This window comes from Nilaparvata lugens, chromosome 6, assembly GCF_014356525.2.
Source record: "Nilaparvata lugens isolate BPH chromosome 6, ASM1435652v1, whole genome shotgun sequence".
Taxonomy (NCBI): domain Eukaryota; kingdom Metazoa; phylum Arthropoda; class Insecta; order Hemiptera; family Delphacidae; genus Nilaparvata; species Nilaparvata lugens.
Window position 1 is genome coordinate 28,932,508 of NC_052509.1, and position 24,768 is coordinate 28,957,275.

The following is a 24,768-nucleotide window of genomic DNA, read 5'->3' on the forward strand; positions in this document are numbered from 1 at the left end:
TATATATATGAGAAACAGATAATTTTAGAAAAAAGTCAAAACTACTACTGATAAAATCCAATTGCATCAGTTCTCTCCAAATCTTCTTTGGTTGTCTCAATTGAATGCCCTTCTTCATTTGTATAAAACCATTATTTACACGCGTTAAACTGGCTTGATGTTTGTTTGAGCAGAAGCTGAAGTGGCAGATTTCGGGTTGCGAGTGTCGCCGGCTTGTGAGCAGACGGAGGCGGGGGTGACGACCGAGGGTGCGGATGGCAACGACGAGATGGCAATGGCGGTCATTATGAGCCTCTTGGAAGCCGATGCCGGCCTGGGGGGACCTGTCGACTTCTCCGGCTTTCCTTGGCCGCTACCCTAGAGTAGCCGCCCACTTCACTACCGTACATTAGTCTTACGAAATAAGTGCTGTGTTATAGATACTATTTTTTGTTTTGTACTCGTATTTATGTCGTTTTTTCACCATGATCGTGTTATGTCGTTGACTCTTGTGGAGCTCACAGTCGTTATAATTATATAGTTGGATCTTGTAATGAAGTATTTCAATAGGGCTACTTGAATCGTTAATAAATTAATAATGGAATAATTTTTGACTTGAAAGCCGAAACTATTTGTTCTGTTTTTTATAAAGGCACTACCTATGCAATATTATTTCTTTGTTAATTGAATCTTGTAATCTATTTGGGAAGACGCGGTTGGGTGCAGATCATTACCGTATCGTCGAAGTAGCAGTTTATTTATTTTTTCAATGATTAACAAACACAATTCATGAAAGTTACTTTAACTTGTACAATACAGGCCTGATTTCTTATCTGTCATCCAATCACAACAGATAGGGCATGTTCCAGATTTTCAGGAGTTTTGAAAAAGTGAGCAGTAATTTTTTTAAAGTAGAGACACAAACTTTTGCTTAGGAAAGATAATTATGGTATACAAGTATGCTAAGTATGGATAATTAAGTATAGCCTATTATATTGTGACGTACCGGACAGTAAGCTTTTACAATTGCATTACGTTAAAAGTGAACAATTAATATGTATCACCATTTGTAACCAAGTTATAATTTTTTGTAAATATTGGGGGCTCCACCACTTCCCAGATGGGAAGAAGAGTTACAAAGGAGATACATAGCTGAAGATGGTAGAGCAGATATTTTAAAGAAATAAAAAGAAGAAATCATTCTAAGAAATACAAAATTTATTTGTTTACAATATTTTAAAAAGAAAATAATTTGAAATGTATAAGTTAAAAGTTTTATAATTTAGGCTATGAAGAAAAGGAAAACAGATTATTATCGAACAAGTCTCAATTATCTTATTTAAAAATGATTTTCTATTTATTTCAATTTGATTAATTTTTGAAAACTATTTAGGTACAGTATTTAATATTTTGAGGATTTTCCTCTTGGTTTGAATTCTCTACATTTTATTTATTATTTTCAAATTCCTATAAAAAAAGAAAAACAATATGACATTATAACTAATAAAATGATGAATAATTAATTGAGTACGATACCAATCCCCTTTATGATGACCATCTCGTCAGCTTGGCTGGAAGGTGAGGCCTAGAGGAAGGTCTAGGTCCTGGCCAGTCAGAGTCTTTGAGTGTTCGGAGGAGCGGCACAAAAAAGACTGTCTCGAAAAAGTGGGAAAATCTAATATGAAAATGCCGGCTGGTGGGGAGACTGGAAAGTTCCACCACTCTGAAGCTCTGCGATTTTTCATTCAGTCAGCGCAATTTGGCTTTCTAGTGATCCTGATTTTACTATTGAAAATTAAAAAGGGAAATAAATTTGAAATTTGATGTGCTTGAGGAGCTATCAAAACCCATGGTTTATGACAATATCCCGCAATGAATTTTGAACATTACTTGTCAGATCGTTAGGTACTATTGCTCTGTAAGGTTTCAATTACGGTAGTTATACCGTATAAAATGAAGATTTTTTTAGTTTGACAGAAAATTAAATGGGCCTACTGCTCCATAAAATGTCGTTATGAGTTCCAAACAATAAACATGTTAAGGAAAAAACCATAATCCAAGATTAAAATGAGTAATTTCAATTTATAACTAATTAATAAACATCATGACCTACTTATCAAATTTCCAAAAAGAAAGTAGAATGAAATTGATATAATAAATATTAAATTCGGGTCGACGCTTTGACTAAAATGAGTAATTTCAATTTATGACTAATTAATAAACATTATGACCTACTTATCAAATTTCCAAAAGGAAAGTAGAATGAAATTGATATAATAAATATTAAATTCGGGTCGACGCTTTGAGCTAATTCAGAGAGGATAGGTACCGTACAGAGTATAATATGCAATTATATGTAGAATATTTCAAAGAATTTATATACTACACTAATTATAATGACAGGAATACCCTCAAGCGTTTGAATAATAATCACATTTTCGTTTAAGGTACTGAAGGAATAAGCCTACCAATAATTCAAACTAAATAGCATAATTTCCTGTTTGGATCTTTGTATCGAAATAATGTTGACATTTTCTTTTTAGGAAAAGATTCATTCTGTTAAATAATTATGATTGTAAAAAAACTATAAAAAGTCTATGATATACAGAGTGTCCCACCAAGGTTGTAACAGCCATTGACTGTTCAGTAAACTTTTTTCCTATCGACCTTAGTTTTCGAGATATATCGATTATTCGATATTTTCAGAATATGAATACTTCCGGTCATTAAATACTCAATAACTCGAAAACTACTGGTCAAATTTCAATTTCAAGGGTATTGTTGGAAAGGGAAAAACATTTCAAACAAGATTAATGTAATTTAATTTGTTGTGAGATATTTTGTAGTTTTTTATTAGGGCTTAGACTTGAAAAAATGCTATTCTTCAAATTCAAAGTCAAATTTCAAACAGTTTTTTCTTGGTTTTTTTCGGGTAATTATAGTGGTTTCAATATTTCAAAAAATTCTCCATTTCATAAGCTTTCGAACGAGTATAAATTCGAAAAGGTAAGTTCCATGATAAAGTGTTCAAAACTGCTAATATCTGGAATGAACACATTCAAAATGAGGAAATTCACCAACATGCATCAAGTGGTGATGCTAAGGGTGAAATCACCTGATTATTGCATTATTTTTCTGTAGCATATAGTCTTAATGCCATATAAAATATGAATCATACACTTTTACAAGATCCAACAAAATTTATTCATAGAATTCGAATTATTTTAGAATAATTATTCATATATTATAATTAATAGGTCATAATTAGCCTATTATTATAATAATAATTCATATATTAGAATTATTTATAATAATTCGAATTAGATGAATGACAGAATTGAAAAACTGATGGCAATCATTCAGATGATAATCAAGTTACATGTCATGCTCACTGCTTACAGGGATTCAAAAAACCTCCATTTCTCTTTGTGCAAGCTTCGAGTTGCCCGTCTCACTTCGTCGGACCGTCTCTTCATTACTTTAAACGTCAATCGAATTCTGAGAATCAGTTCCTCCCAGGATTCTACAGGTTCTCTGTGAACTTTATACTTTTCACAACCCCCCAAAAGTATAAGTCTATTGGAGTAAGATCAGGTGAGCGTTGGTGGCCAACTTACGGGTTCACCTCGGCCAATCCACCGCCCAGCATAATATGGTTATCAAGCCACCCACGGACGTTTCTCGCATAATGAGGGAGGCAGCCATCCAACTGGAGACACATATTTTGCCTCAAATTGAGAGGCACGTCTTCCATCAATTAGTGAAGCTCATTGGCCAGAAAGTCCATAAAAACTTCACCATTTATTCTTGCAGGGAAAATGAAAGGTCCATGTATGTGGAAATTTACAGCACCAGTTCTTGTGAACGTACTCAAAACGGATCCGTGATCCAGATCTGTACATAAAATGTTTGAAATACAATCTTCTGCTAATATATATCCAACGGCAAAACTGCATCCTTGAAACGGTATCAGGTTCATTCAACTATTGAAGAGGGGTATCATGTTAATGTTCTTCAATATTCTTTGAACTATCATTCTTGAAACATCCAACATCCCAGCTGCCCGCCGTTTGCTGGATCAAGAATTCAGCTCGAAATTCTTTAGAATAAGATTCTCAAAAGCTTCTGAAATTAAGACGGGCTTCTCGTACCTTGAAACTGATCCTAGACCCTTACCATCTTGACATCTGTCAATCTTAAAAACGTGTTATGAGATTGGTGTTTTCGGTCAGGAAACAAGTTTACTGAACATTTTTGTCAGAAATGTCGAGTAAAATCTATGGTCAACGGCTGTTACAACCTTGGTGGGACACTCTGTATAACCCAAAATTCAATATAAAAATGACACCCTATCAACAACGTTTCATTTCATCGATATGTGTAGGCCTATATAACTTATTATCTGGGAAATGATTACGATTTGGTATATGTTTATTGAACGGGCTGAATTCTATTATTTTCCAAATCATGGAAAGGATAAAATGAAAAATTTAAATTGTATTGGACTCTTAGAAAATAACAGTGAGCTCCTTAATATTTAAAAGTGGTGATAGATAAATATTGATCGGTCATTGATTTGTTCAGTGTAAATTTTCAGAAAATTTATTGTGTACTGAATCCAACTGATTACAAACATTTCATGTTTAAGTAGGTGGGTAGTTGGTTAATGAATTTTGTCTACAATAATGTTATTCTGCGTACCTGGTGTTATGTATATTATTTATGTTATCTTTTGACCACTGTTACTGATTGTAAAAATTGTTACCAGTAGCTGTATCTTCAAGGTATTAATTGTGATGTAGATTAGACCTGTATAGAATCATCATCGATCATTATACATAAAAGCAACTATCATGACTATCTAGTAACTTAATAATTATTATATTTTTGTACTGATGTTATATATTTTAAATGTTTGTTTTTGAAAGTGTAAATTAATTATACAAAATATTGTTATATTATCACCGTTTGCTGAAGATATAAAAAAAACACATGGCTTTTACTCGATTTACACATGAGATTGAATTTAAGTTAGGCGATAGCCCTATATAAGATTACATTAATTCACATTTTATGTGAATGATGAAATCATTCACTACTTTACATTGCTTCTCCAGACTGATTAAAAATATCTTCACTCGAAAATGATAATATTTCATGATTGAAATACTTATTCATTTATGAAAACATGGAAGCAAACAGGATTTCTTCCAAAAATTCAAGATCAAGATTCATTCCTTTCTTACAAGTTCAAAATTAGTTAATAGTCAAGATCAATAAATTTTCCAAAATGCTATCGCCAACTGAATTCAACATCATCATAGGTAACAGTTTTCAAAGTGTTAGCGAAATGTAAGACACTTGAAAACAAACTAATATTGAGACAGCTTAATAGATTATTAGTGATTCTCCAATGGTTGTCCTCGTCAAATTGTCACCACTATAATGTAATATGAACTGTGAACAGAATGACACTCAAATAAAATATAAATAAATGTGACTCAATGCTAATGGAGCCAGTAATGTGATATGAATAAAATTTTGCCAGATGCATTTACTAATTAAATGAAAGAGAATAAATTTTGAGTGTTTTCATTCAAAACCTAGCTGAAAAAATTTCAATTGCTCCGATTAGATTCATGAGGAAAGCTTTCAATTTTTTCAAACTTCAAATTGCTATTTACATTTTATAATATACGCCTACAATAGATAAATAAAATAGTTTGCACTAATTATTGTATTCGATCAGCTACTTTCAAGGCAAAGGTCACTCATTATTACCTTGTGAATAAATCATTACTTGACCCTTGAACTTAAATGACGTCAGTCACTATATACTCATACCAAATTATTCACACATTATATAATCTGGTAATGATACGAGATTATTATAAATACTGATACTGGGTTGCACAATTTTCTGGACACATGGCTGGTGCAAAAATAGTGCTTGTCCAGCCTTCTAATCACAGTAATCTGCCTGCCTGCCTCCCATCTCAAATTAAGAGCTTCTGCTTGAGGACAGCCACATTCCGGTGGTTCGGAACCAACCAAAAACTGTAGGTTCATTCATCATCCAAATATAATGAAAAGGAAGTACGGTTGACATAAGAATCGACAAGGGCGTGTTAAGAAATCATCTCGCTTATCAAGGAGCCCTTAGATTGGTCAAGTTATTTGAATAAACTTTCCCTGTGTAAACGCTTGTCAAGGAATATCTTATTGCATTCTCAAGAAGGGGTTTACTCCAAGATTCAAGCGTCTACACGGGGAAAGTCCATTTATGTTTGCTCAACTTGACTGATGATCAAGTTATCTCAAGTACTACACTAGACTATATAAAACTAATAACTTGATCAATCAAGAAGACCCTCAACAGACTGCAATGTATAAGTTATCTCTGGTGCTTCTTACTGTATTTCAGAAATAGAGGTCTCCACACTATGATTGAGCTCTTCGTTTTATGAATGCATAAAGTTGAATTGTGTTACTCCGAAAATGGGACTAGTAGGTTATTGATGATTGGTGTTGACAATGAAGGTATTGATGAGAAAATAGACGAAACACGTTCAACGTATCTTATTATTTATTTGTAAATACTTTACAATTCTCTTGTTCTGCAACAACGCAGATCGGAACAAGCTATCATCGCCGCTAACCTTCAAACATAGTGAGTTCGGCCTTTTATACATTTAGTTCCATTAATACTTGTTTTTAAAAAAATAGTAGGAGTCCATAAATTTCAACACGTCCGACTATTTACTTTCAACAAACTATAACAAAGATTTGAATTCTACATATAGATACATATATAAAACAGAAAAGACATACGAGGTGGTGTTTGATTAATTGAGAAGTAAAAAATGTTGTTGCTTATTAAATTTGAAGTGAACAGTGAAATGCAGACTTCCTACTCAAAAGTAGGAGTTGGAATGTAGTATAACATTAGAAGAAATGTTTGGAGATGATTAAACCGGAATGTATCAATCAAATCGCATTAGTGCGGAATGTAAGTTAAAATTGAACTAAACATTCTTTTAGTATAAAGCTTTACCTTCCCACTCTTCAGCCTTTCCAAATAGATTACCATTCAACATTTTCTAGTGGAACTTCCTCTTATAGTAAAGCTTATTCTCTCTTTCCAAGCATCCTGCTGCAGTACTTCAACAAACTCATCCTATTAGTTGACTAATTTTCGTGTAGTTGATAAAGCTTTATCCTTGACTACCCATGAAACCAAACAGAAAGTAACTAGTTGGAAATGAAGAGCATAGTGGCCTACAGTGGGGGGCGGGCGGAGCCTAGCTAGAATAGCCTGCATCCGTCTCTGCTGCTTTCGACTAAATACTAAAATAATGTAGATGTTGTCGGGGGGTAGTCTACATGAGCGCCTTGAGTTCGTCGTAAAATACAAGGACGAGGGCGCCTCCGGTTCCTCTGAGCACGTTGGAGAAGGCTCCCTTGAAGAAGGCGGCTGTGCCTTCCTGCTTGGCGATCTTGGCCCAGCAGTCCATTGTGTTCTTGTAGGCGTGCTCGGCCTTCGGCCTGCCTGATTGCATCATCATGCGCCTACGCACTGTGTCGAATGGGTACGACATGATGCCGGCGAATGTCGTCACAAACTGCAACAATAACACAAATTCCACATTAGACAAGGAAATTCAATATTTTCATTGGAAAAATAAATCTATTTCATCAGTATAAAATTACAATTGTTGTGAAAGTTTAAACGTACAGGTAGGTCTAAATGTTACAATTCCAAATTTTAGTATTCGTGATATACCTAGGCTAATAGTTATTGATCTGAGTGCTCGGTCATTTTTTTCCCCAAGAATATGCGCAGCTTTAGAAGAATGGACATTGATATGTCCAAAGCTCCGCCAATTTATGTAGACGCATAACAATATTATCCATAGTTATTACAAATTGCTTTGTTAATACAAATCATATACAGTTCAATAATTATTTTCTTAGTCTATATTATGTAAAATCATGTATAATTTTGCTGTATTGTAAGCTATTGTTATAAGTGTATAAGCCAGTATACTGTAATCTACATAAATAAAGTACGGTACTCAATCAATCAATCAGCTTTCTTGATATAAATTCTTGAAATATCAATGATTTGTGCCTGTCATTATTCAATTCGAAGACCATGTATGAACTGATCATGTATAAATTTTAATAACATATTATTCCCAAAGAAACGACAACAAATAATTAAATTTGAGAGAAAGATGTTGAATTTTGATAATTTGATAGCTCAAAAAGCGTATTGTTTGTTGTTTCATCTCCATTCATTTAATTTTGATCTTCAAATGAATTTATTTCTATTTGTAATTGATGACACTAACCTGAGCGATGGCCCAGGAGACGAGCAGAGGTGTGTTCTTGGGGTCGGGCAGCATTCCCTTGGCGGTGTCGAAGAAGCCGAAGTAGGCGGCACGGTAGATGATGATGCCCTGCACCGAGACAGCGAAGCCTCTGTACAGACCGAGCAGACCGTCCGACTTGAAGGTCTTTGACAGGCAGTTGCCGAGACCGCTGAACTCACGGTCGCCACCGGCCTTGCCAACATCAGCTGCTAACCTGCACACAACACATTGCAACAACTACTAAATACATACATAATTACAATATGAAAATTATTAGCAACATAGAAAATTGACAGCAATGGCTGATTCAAACTTGTTTTGAGTTGTTGACTGTTAATCTGAATCAAATTTTGTTGTCAAACTCAACCACACTTTAGAATTTGCAGACCGTGACTGAAAAATCACAACAACTAACAACCAACCAATAGCACTTGAATTTACAGTCCAACTAGTTTGAGGATTAAACTTGCATTAGCCGGACGCTCTTGCGAAGGCAAAGGGAGGAATGATTATGAGAGATCGAGCAATCTTCCAGATCTGTGTCGTAGATCTATAGATGATGACACGACTTTATTGAAAAGACTAGTTTCGGTTGTAACACCATGAACATTTATTTGCAAGTGAATCCAATGGTAGAATACCGAAGTATGTAGACAAACATGCGCGTGTGAGAGTGGATCTTAGAGCAATAAGACAGATTTACAGTAGCTATTGGATATCGACGAGTATCGATATGTACATTTATATCTAGTGTTGATTACTAATATCGATTGTTCATTACTTGTATCGATGTATCGATTGCACTTCGCAGAAAAATGGCGACTGATGTATTTTGATTGTGCTAATGATGTTTATCCTGTTTATCGTATTGGTTGTGGTTTACAAGTTCAATAAATGTGAGTTTCATAAAAGTGTGTATTATTATGAGCATAATCCAACATGGTAGCAGACCGTTGGTTTGAGGAAGAAGAAATTTCCAGAAACTGAAATCGGTAAGAAACTGTAACGGATAGGTTAAGTTTCAAGTGTAAACGCGAAGTAAAATTGAAAGTCATGGCGGAGAATAGGGTCGATATACCAATATTCGATGGACAAGAATATGCATCGTGGAAGAAGCGGTTAATTATGTTTTTAAAAATGAATAAATGTGATGTTGTAGTCACTCGACAAAAGACTGAATCAGACAAGGACACAGATTGGATGAATATGGATGTGAAAGCTATAAACTTCATTTATTGCAGCATAACAAACAAACAGTTGGATTTTATAAGTGACTTAGAAACGGCTTGACATCATAAGAAAATTTGATCAAATGAATTTAAAGGAGTCGACTGCATTACAGATCGTTTGCAGAAACAAACTAGATAAGATACGACTGAAAGACTACACCGACGTTTCAGACTTTTTCAGTGATTTTGAAAAAAAAAAAACAATAAATGAACTAAAAAGTGCTGGTGCTAAAGTTACAGAAAAATAAAAATTGAACTACATGCTAAGAATGCTCCCAGATTCATACAGTTATATTGGTGACTTGATAGATGTTCTTAAAGAAGAAGATCAGACAGTGGACTATGTGAAAAGCAAAATTCAATTGATGGATACTAAAAATAAAGGCAGTAACAACCTAATTTAAATGCATATGCAGTTGAACATTCAGTTGGACACTCCAAAAACGTGAAGAAAGAATCGAGGTCATGCTTCAATTGCAAAAAACCAGGACATCTGAAACGGGACTGTCGTTATAGGAAGAACAACTTGCAACCAAAGAATAATTCTGGCTCAACCTACCAAAAGGGACAATTCCAGAAGTCAGGAATGAACAATTTCAATGTTGAAGTACAAAATGCTAAAATTGAAAAACATTAAGTAACTATGCAAGGTAAGATTAAAATAGAATGGTTACTTGATAGTGGGTGTACTGATCATGTAATCAACAATGATGAATATTTTGATAAAAGTATTAGTTTGAAAAATCCAATAGATGTAAAAGTAGGCGATGGAAGAATTTTAAAGGCAACAAAAGTAGGTACTGTGATTAGTGATTTCAATGTTCTTAATAGAAAAGAAACAAATGAAAAATGTATATCATGTCAAAGATATGAACAGGAACCTGATAAGCTATTCTAAAATTACTAATGAGCATAAACTTATTTCATATGGTAACAGTTCTAAAATCTATAATCATGAAAATAGTCTAATAGCTATTGCTTGGAAAGTTGACAAGTTTTATTAATTGTAAAGAAAGTAATGTTAATATTTCAGAATTAGGCAAAGAGAACAATTTGAAAGGGAAACTTCATCGTATGCTAGGTCATGTGAATTTCAATTATTTGAGAAATATGTGTAAAGATCAGATGCTAGAAGGTCTACCTACAGACCTAAGCAATGAATTTATAAAATGTACGATTTCTATTGAGAATAAAATGCATAATTTACCTTTCAATAATAACAGAACTAGAGCTAAAGAAATACTTGAGATAGTTCATACTGATTTGAATGGACCACTCAATACCACTGGATATTGTGGTGCAAAGTACTTTCTTACTTTCATAGTTGATTACAGTAAGTTAGGTAGGGTGTATACTATTAAATCTAAGAGTGAAGTATACAATATTGTTTTGTAAGCTACATTAACTAAATTGAAAACTTGACTGGAAAGAAAATTAAGAAACTAAGATGTGACAATGGGACCGAATATATAAATTCTAAAGTGTATGAATTAGCTAGAGAGAAAGGCATAGTTATAAATGCATGTCCACCCTATGAATTGAATGACACAGCTGAATAGGTTATAAGAGGTCTATCATGGATATGGCAAGATGTTTGTTAGCAGAAGCTGGAGTCCATAAACGCTTTTGGCCTGAAATAGTTTGTACTGCTGTTTATCTTAAAAATAGAACTTTAGCAAACACAATTGAAAATAAAACTCCATATGAAATAGTATTTGGTAAGAAGCCCAGTATTGAATATTTGAAATTGTATGGCAGTAGAGTTTTTGTAAGAATACCAGAAGTAAAACGTATTTCTAAGTGGGACAAAAAAGCAGAATTAGGAATTTTGTTAGGATACAATGATGTTGGTTATAGGGTACTAGTGAATAATAAAATCATTATTGCTAGGCACGTTGACATTGTAGAAGAAGATACTAAATTTATTGATTCATCAGATAAGGCTGAAATTGATGAAAATTCTAGTATTGAGATTAAAACCGATTGTGTAACTCAAGTAGATGAAAATATCCCGGATGTGACTACCCCTGAAAACTCAAGTAAACCTCAAAGAAATAGGCTAGGAAGGCTCCAATCAAATTTGATGATTATTATGTATATAATAATTCTTTGGATGTGAACTTTTGTAGCGTAGGAAACCCTGAAAATTATGATCAAGCAATACAATCAGATGATTCCAAAAATTGGATTGAAGCTATGGATAAAGAAACAGAATCATTAAATGAGAATAATACTTGGGTACTTGTTGACAGACCAGAGAACACAAAAATTATTGATGTTAAGTGGGTCTATACTAAAAAGTCAGAAACCAATTTTAAAGCTAGACTAGTAGTGAGAGGTTTTCAACAAAAAGAAATAGTTGATGATATCTATTCACCTGTAGCTAAAATGTTGTCATTGAAAATATTATTGTCATACTGTTGCAAAATGGTTATACATAGAACAAATGGATGTTGTAACAGTCTTTCTAAATGGCAAGGTTCTATCAGAAATATTTGTACATCAACCTAGGGTATATGAAGATGTAACTAATAGGGTTTGTAAGTTGGATAAAGCTTTGTATGGATTGCGAGAGAGTCCAAGAGCTTGGTATGAATGTTTTGACGAATTTATTGGGAATATGGGTTTTGAAAAGAGTAGACATGACTATTGTTTGTATGTAATGAATAAGGGTATTGAGAAAATTTATTTGATTATGTTTGTAGATGACATTTTGATCTGTGGTTCGAATAAACAGGAAATAGATAATGTAAAACAATTGTTGTCAGAAAGGTTTAAAAAGAAAGACATGGGCTCAGTAAAGAACTACTTGGGTATTAATATTGAGTATGACTATAATCAAATGAAACTCAATCAGACACCATACATTGAGCAATTGGCAAAGAAGTATAATGTAATTGATTCCAAACTGTATAACACCCCTATGGAAGCTAATCTCAAATTAGAAAAAGGTGATTTGAACACAGACTTGAAATACAGGAATCTAATTGGCGCATTATTGTATATTAGTTCTGCTACTAGGCCAGATATAAGTTTTAGTGTTAATTATCTGAGTAGATTTCATAATAATTGTTGTAATGATACACATTTCAAATACGCAATGAGAGTTTTGAAATATTTGTATTTGACAAAAGATGAAAGTCTCACATACAGTAAAAATGAAAGTAATAATATTCTAGATTGTTTTGTTGATGCTGATTGGACAGGAGACTGTAGATCGGAAGTCAACCACTTGTATATATTATAAGATTGTTTGGTAACATTGAATTTTGGAAGTCTAAGAAACAAGGTAGTGTCACAAAATCATCCACCTTTGCTGAATATGTAGCTTTATCGGATGCAGTAACTGAATTGAAACTTGTGATTGATTTACTTGGTATTTTTGAAAAAGTTGAGATGCCAATTAAAATATATGAGGATAATTCTGGAGCTGTAGCTATTGCAAAGTATGGGAATTTCACTAACAATTCCAAGTATATTGAAGTTCATCATCATTTTGTTCATGAAAATTATTTGAATGGTACTATTGACATAGTAAAGGTTGATTCAGAAAATAATATTGCAGGTATCATGACAAAGTCTTTGGCTATTGTAAAATTTAATAAGTTCAAGAAAATAATTAATTTGGTTGCTTAGGATAAGTGCATTATTGAAATATATTGTTCTATTACTTTTACTTATTGTGTGATTTGTTATTTAGATATAAATGTAAGGAGGTGTATTGGATATCGACGAGTATCGATATGTAGTACATTCATATCTAGCATTGATTACTAATATCGATTGTTCATTACTTGTATCGATGTATCGATTGCACTTCGCAGAAAAATGGCGACTGACGTATTTTGATTGTGCTAGTTTATCCAGTTTATCGTATTGGTTGTGGTTTACAAGTTCAATAAATGTGAGTTTCATAAAAGTGTGTATTATTATTAGCATAATCCAACAGTAGCTACCTAATATCTCTGTTATAAACTGAACAGAATATCACAATATGTGACTCAGTTCCCATGAAAGCATTGTTAAGTGGAATGTAAGAGACTAGCAATATTCAACAATGGATATGAGAGAGCACTTTTATACGCACACAAATGCAAGCACTCCTGTTGGCTCTCCTTTCGATAAATCGACAAACTTATAGATTATCATTTATTAGTTTCATTTAGCAGCTCAAGTGCAACGAATAAATACCCAATTATAATAATCTATAATCCATTCATCGGAAGGTGAACACACAATAGCTTGCATTATTCGAGTGCTTGTAAAATTGATATCTCATCTACTGTTAATTGATGGGGTCTACTTTGTTAATTGTTGCTAAAAATTCCAGTTTACAATGTTTTCAAGGAAACTTATTGATGCCATGAGAAAACTAATACATGTTTCAAGACATTTTCAATAAATAAGTTTAAAGTACGTGAAAATCTCAAAGTTCAAGCAAATTATCTAGCAGTGGAGAAATACTGATGCAATATAGATTTTAAAAAGCTATTCAAATCTATGAACTAAGAACTTGCAATTCTGGAAATAAATGACTAAGTTGAAGATGACAAACCTTGTTCGGGCGTAATCGAGAGGATAGACGAAGCAGAGTGAAGTGGCTCCAGCAGCGCCACCGGAGGCGAGGTTACCGGCAAAGTAGCGCCAGAACTGTGTCTTCTTGTCAACACCGCCCAAGAAAGCCTGTTTGTAGACATCCTTGAATGCAAAGTTCAACGCCTGGGTTGGGAAATACCTGATCACGTTGGCCAAGTTTCCTCTCCAGAAACTCATAAAACCCTGTTCCTTAGGGATACGGACCATACAATCCACAATACCTGAAACAAATCATGTAACAATGAGCTACTTACTAAAATTCGAAAATGACAAAAAGAATAATATTTATTTTTTCAAGTATGTAGACTAAACATTAATCAATATATTGAGAATAAATAAAAATAATCGGTAATGCCTACGTAATTTCCATCCTGCTACCCATTAAAATGAAGTAGACAAGAGGTAACCAAAAGTAACTACTCCTTGCATCGAATATAAAAATGTCAAAATAAAAACAGTAGTTCGGAGAACAGTAAGAACTCGCTACACTAACATCACTACTCACACACGCCCGCATATTCACACACAAACGAATTGGATTTAGAGTATGATGATATATGCAATTGGATCGGTGGAAGACACTGAGAAATAAAAGTTCTTTACACTTCTGAGCTAGGATGCACGGTTGAAGAGATAAAAAATCTGAAACTTGAAATGTGTGGTTTTGGGGGAGGGGACTCGAATTATAAAAAAAATCAACATTTTCAACATGTGATTATGGAATAAAACCACGTTGGAGCGCTGGAAAATAAAAGTCTCTTACACTTTTCAAGTAGGATGCACGGTTGAAGAGATAAAAAATCTGAAAGTTGAAATTTAGGACTTGGAAAAAATTCAAATTCCAAAAATTAAAAAAAAATTGAAATGTGATACATGAAATAATACCGCTTTGAAGCGCTGAGAAGAATGAGCCCAATTTGAACCGGATCCGATAGAGTATTGAAATGTTGGGTTGATTTCTTGATAAAATCTCCGAATAAAGAGGGCCGCCTTTGGAAACAAAGGGCTTTTGGTTTGGGGCCCTTTATTCCGCCTTTGTAATAAATTTATTTGGAATAAAGGGCCCCATCTTGAAACGGGGATGAATTTAACAATTTCAATTGTATACGTTTCTGCGCCTTGTTTCAAAGTACTCGTATACCAAATTTTATCCAAATCAGACTGTAACTGCGGTACAAACAGACAAATGCCGATTGACTAGAAACAGAATTCGCTTTGCTCATTCAATTATTTCAACTGACCCTCATATGAAAAATAATTTTTCATGAATTATTGGTAACAGTATATTCAAAGAGCGATCTATAATTTAATAAAAATGTCATGAGAATTGGGAAAAAATTCTTGCCAAGTAATAATTTGAGAAAAATGGGAATTTCAAAAACTAAATAAGAGTAAGAACGATGAAGATGTAAATATCTTAATATCATTATCAAAACCTAAAGGTCTCTTCACACTTAGCTATAGGGTTGCCACAATCATTTAAAAAAAGTACATTGGCAATCACAGGTCTGAAAAATATAGTACATTAAGTTTAAATAAAGAAAACGTCATTTTTACCTGTATATTCAAAAAGTCAGCATAGTTCTTTGTGGCGTTCTTATATAGGTACTCACGGAATACACATTATTGACATATCACTGATTACTATTAGAATCCATTATAATTATTCTATTAATAATGAAAAATAATAGAATAATTTACTCAAATAAGAACATGATAGCTTGGAAAGTTATTGATTGATTACATACTGGTAAGACGAAAATAATCATAAATCATTGAAAATATAAATTAATTTCATTTGCTACAAAGCACACGCTCATACAGAAGAATTGTTTAATATAGTATCATGAAAAAAATTATTTTATTTAATCCAAAACGTTGGTCAAAATGTTTTAGAGAAATTCAAAATGTGAGTTATACGCCTTTAAAAAATGCATAATATTGTTACTCTTCAACAATATCAACTCTATGCTATTGCAAAATAATTTGAGGTACACAAGATTAAGAAATTTAATACAAGAAAATTGCACCCCTCTGGCCAAAGATGTACTTTTCAAAATACAATTTTATATTAGAGTTATTAAAAACATAAAGCTTCGGCGTCGGGGTTGGGGATCCCATCGCCCAGTCGCTTCATGGCGGCTGCAGATACCCTTCCCAAATCATTTCTTCTCTTCCTTTTTGCCACTGGAGACTTTTCATCCTAGGGCGGCTCTTTTTCCATTGACTTTGCTTTTGAGCCGCCCTCGCTTTTGTGCTTGGCTTGTCGGATGGTGAGCGCCCCATGTCCGCATGGGGCATCTCGATGTTCCACCATCCGAAAAGCCAAGCACACCCTTTCTTTCCTATCGGCCTTCCTTGACAAAATCTTCTTTTACTTATATTTTCCTTTTACTTTCTAGCAGATTTTCATCAGCCAAGGGAAGGAAATCCCCTGGTCCTCCTGTTAGGGGGTTGGGCGCAAGGCCAACAACCTTGCCCCGGAAAAAAACAAATCGTTATGAAACGAACACAACGGCCTCGGATCGGTAACCGGAAAAAAGGATTTATGGAAAGGAAACTGACTTGGATTTGGAAACGGATAGATCTAGTGATATTAAGATAGGTACATAGAATGTACGGACAATGATGAAGCCTGGGAAAATGAAAGAGATAATGAATGAGATAGAAAATGCAAAAATAGATATTGTTGCGCTCCAGGAAATGAGATGGCGGGGACAAGGAATGATTGATAAAAGGGAATGCTCAATTGTGTACAGTGGTTCAGATGAAAGAAAAGGAATTTTAGGCACCGGATTCTTGATAAGCAAAAGCGTGAAAAGGAGTTTATTAGAAGTCGAGCCTGTAAATGAGAGAATATGTAGATTGAGAATTAAAGGTAAATTCCGGAATATTTCATTAATATCGGTGCATGCTCCTACAGAAGATAAGGGTGAAGAAGAAAAACAGCAATTTTATGATGGGTTGAAAAAGTGTGCGATGGAATTCCTAGGTATGATATACTGGTGGTCCTAGGAGATTTTAATGCTAAGATAGGAAAAGAAGATGAATTGAAAGGCATTGCAGGGAAAAATAGCATCCATGAGATAACAAGTGAGAATGGATGGCTATTAGCAAATTTCGCGGCCAGGACAAATATGTATATTAAGAGCACACACTTCCCTCATAAGAGAATACATCTTGGTACATGGAAATCGCCAGATGGTAGAACGATCAAATTGATCATGTGGTAATAAGGAAAAGATTCGCATCCTCCATAATAGACACTAGGAGCTGTAGAGGGCCAAATTGTGACTCGGATCACTATTTAGTGAAGGCAGTCCTCAGAGAGAAAATAAGTGACAGTAGGAAAAATAAAATACAGCCGAGAAAATGGAATTTAGAAAATTAAAAAAATGAAAGGTACAAGGAAATATATAGAAACAGAATACATGAGGATATCAGGAGTAGAGGTGAAAGAGAAAGCGTAGAAGAGAACTGGAAAGTCCTAAAAGAATCAGTAAAAGAAGTGGCAAAGGAAATTCTAGGGCAGGTGAATAGAGCGGGTAGAACAGAATGGTTTGATGATGAGTGCAGAGTAACTATAGAAAGAAAGAACGCTGCTCGTATGAGGATGATACAAAAGGAAACCAGAATGAACTTTGAAAATTACAAGAACGAAAGGAGAATGGCTGATAAAATTTGTAGAAGAAAAAAGAGAGAAAAAATGAAGCGCGATTTGGAATATATTGAGGAAATGAGTAGAGTGAGTGAAACCGAGAAGTTCTACTTGGCGTTAAATAAAATGAGGAAAGGATTCCAACCAAGAATGATGGTATACCGTGTAAAGTATGGGAAAGTGGTTAGTGAGGAAAGCATGATGGATAGATGGGCGGAATATTTTGAGGAGACTCTGAACCGTGCACATATTGAAGATATTGATGAAAATGAGGATGAAATACAAGTACAAATAGAAAACGATGTTACTAATCCTCCAACAATCAAAGAGATAATGCAGGTGGCAAAACAAATGAAAAATGGTAAGGCACAGGAGAGGATGCTATCATGGCAGAATTGAAAAAAGAAGGAGGACAAACTCTTTTCGAAAGATGCATTACCTGATAGGTCTAATATGGAGAAAGGAAGTGATGCCTGAAGAATGGAGAGGGGGTATTATTCATCCGATTTTCAAGAGAGGAGACAAAATGGAGTGCCAGAATTAAAGAGGGATTACCCTATTGAATGTCGTATATAAGATTTTCTCTGCAATCATAAGAAATAGATTGGAGCCATATTCAGAAAATATACTTGGTGAATACCAGTGTGGCTTTCGCAGAGATAGGGGTACAACTGACCAGATTTTTGTAATAAAACAAATAATAGAAAAATTCTATGAGCATGGAATAGATGAGCACGTACCTTTTCATTGATTTTAAGCAAGCCTTTGATAGTCTCATCAGGCCTAAGCTGTGTCAGATACTCAAGAGTTTTGGTATTCCGAGTAAGCTTGTTAACCTCATCACAATGATAATGGCTGCTACTACAGCCAAAGTGAAGATGGGAAATAGGCTTAGCAGAAACTTTCATTTTAATGCTGGTGTAAAGCAGGGTGATGGTCAGCATTACTGTTCGACATTGCTCTCCAGGAAGCTATTGAAAGGGTGGATCAGAGAGGTACCATATTCAACAAGATGCATCAAGTATGTGCATATGCGGATGACGTGGTAATAATGGCTAGAAGTGTGGCATGCTTGAAATAAGTTTATAAAATCCTGGAAATTGAAGCACAAAAAGTCGGACTGGTTGTAAATGAGAACAAGAGTAAATATCCGTGAGTGTCAGCAGTCAAGTCCAGAGTACCAAGAAATATCTACGTGAATAACAAAAAAGTTGCAGGTGTAGAGAACTTCAAGTATCTAGGATGCCCAATAAATGCCACAGGTAATAATGCTTATATAAAAGAAAGGATTGAAGCAGCTGATAGGGCCTACTATGCCAATGATAGATTATTTAAAAGTAAGTTGGTCGGCAGGAGCACGAAGATAAGAATATATAAAACATTGCTGGACGCAGTGGCAACATATGCGGCAGAAACTTGGGTGATGAATATGGCTGACGAAAATGCGTTGAAAATCTTTGAAAGATCCATATTAAGAATTTACGGAAATGAAGAAATAGAAGCATTAATAAAAGGAGAAAATATAGTACGCTTCATTAAGGCCCAAAGAGTAAGGTAATTGGGGCATGTGATGAGGATGAGTGAGGCTAGAATGCCGAAAATAGTTTTTAATAGCAAGTTGCACAGCAGACGAAAGAAAGGTAGGCTAAGGAACAGGTGGGTGGACCAAGTGATGGATGACCTGAGAAAGATGGGGGTGAGAGGATGGAAGGAAAGAGCCATGAACAGGGAAGAATGGAGGCGTGTTGTGAAGGAGGCCAGAGCTCACCTAGGGCTGTAGCGCCGGATAAAGAAAGAAAAACATAAAGCACCCTTTATTTAGATGAAATATTTTAAAAGAACGACCGGTTTCAGCTTATTTTAGCCATTTTCAAGTTCAAATGAAAAATGAACGAATAAATAAAAAAGTATTGACTAATTTATGTACATATAGAACTATCCTCCATATTTCTTGGTTTGCATAATTTTATCAGAAATGGGAAATCGAATTGAATGATATTTATTAGTTTATTACTATCAATTTTGCTGTTGTGTAGATATAAAATCTTCTTTTACATTAATTTAATTTACTGCTTTTGCTTCCAATGCTCAAAATCCTTCATATTAGCATTCATATCAATATATTTAGACTATCGTTTTCTTCTATCAAGTGCTCCATAAGGCTGATTATTGAGTAGTATTTTTTTCATTTTAGAGCTTGAATGTGCTCGTGGAAAAATAAATAAAGGGTGCTTTATGTTTTTAATTTAATAACTTTTATAAGTAGCCCATGCGAAAAAAAGTTGAATTTTGAATTGATATTCAAAATACAATAGATGAATAGGCTATAACGGAATACAAAATTATTTTAATAATGAATTTTAAGTTTCATAAAAAAACAATTAGTTATTCTTGGAAATATATTTCTTGTTGCTTTTGGCCATCATAAATAAATAATTGTTACTGGTGAAGAGTTGCAAAGCATCTTTGCCATCAACATTCAAACCATTAGTTCATTATTGAACTACGTTATTGGACAAATTAGAGTGGGTTGGCATAAGAGGATTGCCTTTGAAATTGTTCAAGAGCTGTTCCAAAAATAATCAATAAATTACCTTCAGATCTCATTGAATTTCCATGTATCAAAACTGTCCCTAATAACATAAGAGATTGGATTTGCCAGAATTTTTATTTTGATTTGAATATTTTGTGATTTCTTTCGTATAGGAATTGCGATTTGCCAAGATTTTTTTCAATTTGAATATTTTGTGTTTTTTTTCGTATAGGTATTACGATTTGCCAGAATTTTTATTCCAATTTGAATATTTTGTTATTTTTTTCGTATGAGAATTACGATTTGCCAGAATTTTTTATTTTCAATTTAAATATTTTGTGAATTTTTTTGTTTTTATAAGAATTTTATGATTTTCCCTCTTCCCATTTACCATAAAATGCGTTCGATATACCCTGTTTACACTGTATTTATGGATCACTAAATGAATAAGAGAGTACCATAGTTATATAGTATATTAAGATACTCGAGAGAATTTTTAAATTTTTTTGTTGTGAATTTCGTTTCGATTCTTCGTTTCATAATTTACTATTCTGTAAAAATATTTGCTTCTGTGCTAAATCAATTTAAATCAGGTTAAGCGTATTATAATTTCATTTCCTACTCCCACTGGCGAACAAGTAATCTTATGCCAGTGGTTTTTTCACTTACCGTTTATTATTATTACACTTTGGTTGGATGGTATTGTCATGTTGAGCTTTGTTTTATTCATGTGCGTATATGTATTTATGAGTGTGGAATAAATAAATTTGAATTTGAATTTCTAATGAGATTCAAAGATGCTTTGCTCCTCTCATCTCATTCATCACCAAAAAAACCCTTTCCACAAATGCTGAAGTGGCAGGGATAGAGTAAATATGAAACCACTTCATACAAATTCTCGAACTCATTAGAATCATATGCACTGAAAAAATGTAACCAGTATTTAGTTTAAATCTGACAGTCTCCGCCACTCTACTAACCTAAAATGTTTTGATTTCCTCATACTTTAGGTGTAAGTGTACGTCCAGTGCTAAAATACATGTCATCAAATTTTTGGTTGGGATCGAATTAGTATGTTATTTTGAGCACAAAATCACAGAAATTGAACGGCGGTCACAATTGTTTTTAAAATAAACCAAGTTTAAACACAATTTTACATGCATTTAACATATTACGGCCTAAGTAGTTCATTTCGTGACATCACGCTTAAGGACATAGCCCTCCTTATCTCCCAATATCGAAACGACGCTTTGCTAATGTGAATGGGACAAATCCGTAGCTTTGATTTAACAATGGAAGATAAGACGCATTTCAGCTTAGAGTACATAAGTGTCAAGAGGCTCTAAGCAAAACCTCAGTGTTGATACACACTATTGTTTATTTTATTTTACGCCAATATTGCTAATAAAGCTAACCAAATACATCATCAAGATTAAAAATCAATCTGCCTCATTATAAAACTAAATTAAACGGGGTAGCTAAGAAGAAAATAATTCAATCTGGTTATAAAAAACAGCTAAATTATTGGAAGAAGTAGAATATAAATCTTTAAAATAAATTTAATACCGTAATAAATACATATTACATTAAATCTTCTAGCCTACTCATGATTCAACTGTTCTAATTATATAAAACTTTCAGTTCAAATTAGTCGCTATAAAAAAAATTCTAGCAGCGTACTACCGAAGACTGGACTCCGATAAATTCTAGAATGTCAATACATGTTCACGATTAGATTTATCAAGCTCTTTGCATGTGTTAACGTGCAAACTAATCAAATGGAACATAAAGCTTTTCCAAATTTGCAAATTACATACAGCACCTAATTTAAAAACTAAAAAAAATTACAAGCTTCTGCAAAAAGTAAGATGAGTTCGACTTTGATAAGACATGTGGGCTACAGTAGGCCTAACTACTTATCAAATCAGGTTATGAGTATTTTTTTCGAAATTAATACAATAATTTATTTATTACAAGAAAAATGCAAATTTTCAATATAATTTGATGATATAAGGAAAATGAGAACTTTTTTGAATAGATTGGACATCGTGACACAAAGATTTGGTGCAAATCGATTCAACAAAATTGTGTCACGTGAACCCATCAACCAACCAAACTAGGCTACAAGGTTACCAATGACTTATCGGAATCAAAACTACAATAACGAATGTAGGTCATCATCCACTTAAATATTCTTAAAAAAGAGTTATGCTAGGCCTATTTCTTCATGATAGTTATTACAAATAGGGTAAAACTAAATCAAACAGAAAAAAATGATTCAAGCTAAAAAAATTATTTCAATATAAAATATAATAAATTTTGCATAGATGAATTTCAAGAATAAAGATGTATTTTCCTGAATAGAAAGGATAAATTAATTAAGTTAATTTCATGTGCCGGCAACGCCTAAAGTAATAGAAAAGACCGTGTCAAGGCTAAGTTGAATAAAAATGGCTTCCATGGCTTACTCACCTTTGTACTGCTTGTCGGCAGAAATCTGTTTCGAAACATGTTGAACTTGCAGCAGCAATTTGACTCGCTCGATGGGGGCAACAACAGTTTTGGAAACTGCTGCCGAGATTCCACCGGCCAAAAAATCTTTTAAAAAGTTGTACGGATCTGCGGTTGCCATTTCGAACAAGACTAGTACGTACCACGAGCAGGTGCAGAAAGAGAGAGGCTGAAGATTTGCAGACTTGAGCGCAGCTAAAGTGAACACGTCACGACGGCTCCACCCAAAGACCTTAAAGAGATATAGACCCACAATGCCTATGCCTTCCCAATGATAGCTCTTACTTGAAATTGAAGGCCGCCATTGGGGTATTTTAGCACGAGTATTATATCTATATATATTTGTAATACAATAGATCACAAAGGCATTGGTGGCATTGGTATGTAATAATCTTATGGGTTGCCCCCTCAATGGCGGATTTCAATTCCAAGTACGACACTAGCGCTGTATGTGAGTCTATGCATCTTTAAGGTCTTTGGCTCCACCAATAGCAATCCAGATCAATATAGTTGTGATCAATGGCCTTCTAGATAGTTCAATATAACACATCTTTGTTTAAATCAGAATTTAATTATGGCTACTTTATTACTAATAAAATGAAAAATTGTTTGATACAGTTATTTTTTTTTAACTTGTAGAAAGTGTTATTTGTCTGAATCAATTATGATTGAAAAATGAAACTATTTAGCACCATAATTTGTTTGATGACAAAGTAGAATTACTTGGCCTGGAGCGTAGACATTTTTGAGTTATTCAAAGAGTGCACTCTGTGAATTTTTAATGACAATCTTAGTTCAAAAAAGAATTACAACAGTATTTTCACTCCGAACCCAACCAGTTGAACTGCTGTTTCTAGCCTAACCTGACTTATCACTTCATACCAAATTTGAAATGAAATCGTATTGACTGTACAATTCAGAGAATAGTAAAAATTCATAGATTTTTTGACTCTGACTAAACTCAATCTATGTATCGAACAAAAACATTATTTTTATCTAAAATGACCTAACCTGATCCAATCTTTCACAGCAGTGGTGTAACGTTTCCAAACCGCCCCCCCCCGCAAACAAATACGGGCTATTCTAAAATCGTACCACCTTTCTCCAGCCCCCTTCTCCCTTAATCACAAGAATTAAACTTAATGTAAACGTACATCTTCCATGAGTGGGTATGATATAGGGTATATGTTCAGGAATTCATTGGGAAAATAATTTCTTTCCACCAATGCTTACCGTACTTAAAGATAGTAAAATAGAGATAACGATCTACTTTAGAACCATTCTGACAATCTTTGTTCGAATCAGAGAGAAAAAAGTAAATCTTATCCATAAGTAAGTGGTTTGAATAGTCTCAGTCTGGATTGTCTCACCGGATGTATAAATTTTAATGATTTGTAAAGAAACAACATTCCTGATTTTTAAATAAGCTCACTACCAGCACACAATTTATTATTAAAGCTCTGTCAATGGAACTATATTATTAAAAATAGATTTGAACAATGATTGTTTCTCTTTCTCGCCTTATTCATTATTTTCCACTGTATTTTCTTGATATTAATTTATAACCAGACTGATAACATTGTTCTATTGCATATTTCTTCTTACACAATGAATGAAACCTGTCATTTTCACAATAAAACTTCTGCTTTTTTATCAAAAGTTACTTCCATGATTATTTAATTTTCCTTTTCAAAGTATGCAATATATAATTATCTATCCGGGCCCCCTAGACCGGGTAATTTTGTTTTTTTTTCAGAAAACCTATATTAGCTCACATTATTATCTGGGCCCCCTGGGAATTCGTGCCCCCCCCCCCAGTGCCACGGTGGCAGTGAGGATGTACGTTACGCCACTTTTTCACAGTTTAAATGAAATCCGAGTTGTTTT

At 33.8% G+C, this 24,768-nt stretch overlaps 2 protein-coding genes across 13 annotated transcripts in view; one reads left to right on the top strand and one right to left on the bottom strand.

The window, feature by feature from the left end:
• The window catches only part of LOC111063388 (protein cycle), a 135,223-nt gene extending 128,501 nt beyond the window's left edge, over positions 1–6,722 (top strand). For all 12 annotated transcript variants that reach the window (XM_039430624.1, XM_039430626.1, XM_039430615.1 and 9 more), the window contains one exon: positions 174–6,722. In XM_039430624.1, coding sequence (XP_039286558.1) covers positions 174–361 — 188 coding nt within the window. In that variant the 3' untranslated portion in view covers positions 362–6,722. The remainder of the gene's footprint in view (positions 1–173) is intronic.
• On the bottom strand, positions 6,544–23,105 carry LOC111063503 (ADP,ATP carrier protein 1). The gene is made up of 4 exons (XM_039430631.1): positions 22,843–23,105; positions 14,139–14,400; positions 8,334–8,568; positions 6,544–7,601 (listed from the first exon to the last, which is right to left on the bottom strand). The coding sequence occupies exons 1-4, from the start codon at positions 23,000–23,002 to the stop codon at positions 7,359–7,361; spliced, it is 900 nt and encodes a 299-aa protein (XP_039286565.1). The 5' UTR covers positions 23,003–23,105; the 3' UTR covers positions 6,544–7,358.
• Positions 23,106–24,768: the final 1,663 nt, after the last annotated feature.